At 62.7% G+C, this 2,921-nt stretch overlaps 1 protein-coding gene across 1 annotated transcript in view; it reads left to right on the top strand.

The window, feature by feature from the left end:
- Nucleotides 1–1,523: 1,523 nt before the first annotated feature.
- SMAD6 (SMAD family member 6) overlaps nt 1,524–2,921 on the top strand; it is a 73,266-nt gene continuing 71,868 nt past the window's right edge. Inside the window, 2 exon segments of the mRNA XM_015595827.2 lie at nt 1,524–2,733; nt 2,735–2,919. Coding sequence (XP_015451313.2) covers nt 2,630–2,733; nt 2,735–2,919 — 289 coding nt within the window. The 5' untranslated portion in view covers nt 1,524–2,629.

Below are 2,921 nucleotides of genomic sequence, written 5' to 3'. Positions count from 1 at the left end.
GTACTATCTCCTAGGGTCTATATCATTTTGTGAAGAACGCAGGGCAGGCATCATCATTCCCATTTTTCAAACGCGAAACTGAGGCGAAGACAACTATTTTACTTTGGCCGAAGCACTAGGGGATGAGGGTGTGTAAAGCCTCTCAGCCCGACGTTCTGTTCGGGGAAACTGCCTCTCCCAGAGAGCGCGGCGCGAACAGTACCTGGTTCCAGGTAAAGCTCAGCAAATGGTTCTGAGTTTTTCCTGCAAATTCCGCCCTTCCCCTGTACACACACAACTCGGGGCCGAGGGCTTGCACCGCCACATACTCACAAGGCTAGCCTCACACGTGGGCAACCGGGATGGAGACCCGCGCGTCCAATCCCCTGCGGCCCCCGCGGGGGAATGGCGCCCAGCCCTGGGCCAATGGGAGTAGCGGAATTTCTTTCATTGAGAGAGGGGACGGACTTCGGCTACTGCCCGGAAAGGGGCGGGGCGCCGCGCCGGGGGCGGGGCTGCCGCGCGCCGAGGAGAGGGCGGTGCCGGCCCTGCAGCCTGGCCAATCGGCGCCGCGCCTGGGGGGGGAGGGGGAACCAGGCCTTTTTTCCCTCCGCGCGGGACCAATCCGGACTTTACAAGCTTGAACTTTTGCCACCCTCGGACGAGCTAGCGCGCCCGAGGAGGTACCCCGCCGCGCCGGCTCCAGGGGCAGGAGCGGTCTTAACCCTTTACGCGCAGGACAGCCCATTGCTGCCGCCGCGCCCCCCAGCTCGTTCCGAACCTGGCGGGACCCCATCCCCAAGCCCACTCTCACTTCTGTGGTGAAACGTTCCTGGGGAAAGCACGACCTCCTACCCACATCCCTTTCCGTGGTGCAGAGAATAAGTTGGGGAAGAAGGAGGAGGAAACATCGGCCCTGAGGGGGCCCGGGACGGCTGGCAGCCCGCCTGGCGCGAGGAAGGGCTGTGGCGACTAAGAGGAGCCCGAGAGTAGGAGACACTCCCCGTCTATACCCCATCCTCTGCAATTCTCTACCTCCGGCAATCCTGCAATCTCCGTGTGCAAAGCGTCCCATGCTCCCTATTTGGCCCAGAAGAGCTACCCCTGACTTTGCGCAGGGGATGTGGAGACCTCGTGCCATCACGGAAGATCCCGCTACCCCAACAAACCAACCGCCCCCTGTTCCCAAGAAATGCAAGCCAGGAAGGCTCACACGCACACCCATTTTTATTAGCTTTCCCTTGGATGGGAGTTTGGACCAATTCTGAAGTGCAATGTGTGTAAATTTGTGCCCAAGGGAGAGGCAAAGCGCCCGTTTGCCTCCGAGTCTCAGTCCGCAGAGCTCTCGCACCGCCCACCCGTGGTTTGTGTAACCGTGTGTTGTGTGTGTGCGCGCGCGCTCGTGTGCTCTCTCGCATCTGTGCCCGCGGCGCAACGCAAGCCCGAGAGCGGGCTGTGGGCGCTGTCAGGCTCGGGGCGGGGGTGTCTGGTTTTTTTTGCGGGGGCCGCGGCTCGGCCCGCCCCGGGGGCCGGCCCCTCGGAGCCGCGGGCCCTGCAATGGGACGTGTTCTCCTTTAAGAGTTAAGAAACTTGAAACCTTGTTTGCGCAACAATCAGCGCCGCGGAGCCGCCAAAGTGTCTAGACTGGCATATGATGGGAGGCAGCCAATGACTCCACGGCGCTCCTCCGGGGGCCCTCAGTGTGCGTTTGAGGAGAACAAAAAAGAGAGAGAGCGGAGCGGGGGAGCGAGCGAGGGAGCCGAGCAGAGAGAAAGAGCCGCCGGGCGCTGCCTCGCCAGACCTTGCCGGGACCGCGGGGCCACCGGGATTTTTTTAAGGGGGGTGGGGGGGACGACCTCTGCAGCCGCGGCGCCCCGGGCGTCCGAGCGCAGCGTGGAGAGGGCTGCGACCTCTGCCTCGGTGGATTGCATTTTTAATTAAGGATTCCCAGCAGCTCTTTGGGATTTTTACAGTCTCCACTGATGTGTTGACACCCGCGTTCGGGAGAAACTCTCTCCAAGTGCATCTAGCGCCTAGGACCTGAGACGGAGTTGGCCTTTCGTGCATGCAATTCCAGGGATTTTGGTTTTGTTTGGGGTTTCTTTTCTTTTTATTTTCTTTTTTCTTTTTGCAGGGAATAAGAAGGAAGTCGAGGGTATCAACAAGCCTGCTTTTCGAATCGTGCAGGAAAAGCCCATGTAGTTAAGCGCTTGGGTTTTACAGGCAGGGATTCCCAGACACATTTGGGGAGTTCGGCGCGAGCGCTTTGTGCTCATGGGCCAGCTACGCAACTTCTGAAGGCTCACCGGCCCATGCGGGGACTTTCTGGCGGCGCGCCGCCCACGGTTCCCCTCAAGCGCCGGGGCTGGAGTCGCTGAGCAGCCCGGCTGCTGGGATCCATGTAGTCTCTGGCCCGGCGCAGACTGCGACTCGGCGTGCGCGTGTTCCCTGCCGGCCCGCCCCGGCGAGCTCCCTCATGTTGCAGCCCTGCGGCGCCCCTTCGACGACAGGCTGTGCGCGGTCTGCACGGCGCCCGGCGGCGGAGCTTCATGTGGGGCTGCGGCCCGCGCAGCCGGCGCCTCGCTGAGGGAACGGACCCCCGGTAACCGGAGACCGCCTCCCCCCCACCCCTGGCGCCAAAGGATATCGTATGTTCAGGTCCAAACGCTCGGGGCTGGTGCGGCGACTTTGGCGAAGTCGTGTGGTCCCCGACCGGGAGCTTCCTATGCTCTGGGGGTCAGAAAAAAATAATGGTTGGATAACATTTTGAGGGGGATGGGAGCTTGGGCAGCCGAGCTGAGCCGGCCTTGCGGGCACGAGAAGGCGGAGGCTGCAGCCGCTCCGAAGTCCGCCCGGTAGCCCCGCGGCGGCCCCGGGACGTGGTAGGACAGCGAGGCGCCCAGGGCCCGGGGAGGCGCCGGCGCGCAGGGGGCCTCCCGAGG

The sequence above is a fragment of the Pteropus alecto genome, unplaced genomic scaffold (genome assembly GCF_000325575.1).
Source record: "Pteropus alecto unplaced genomic scaffold, ASM32557v1 scaffold86, whole genome shotgun sequence".
Lineage (NCBI taxonomy): Eukaryota > Metazoa > Chordata > Mammalia > Chiroptera > Pteropodidae > Pteropus > Pteropus alecto.
This window is presented reverse-complemented; position numbering and strand designations above follow the sequence as displayed.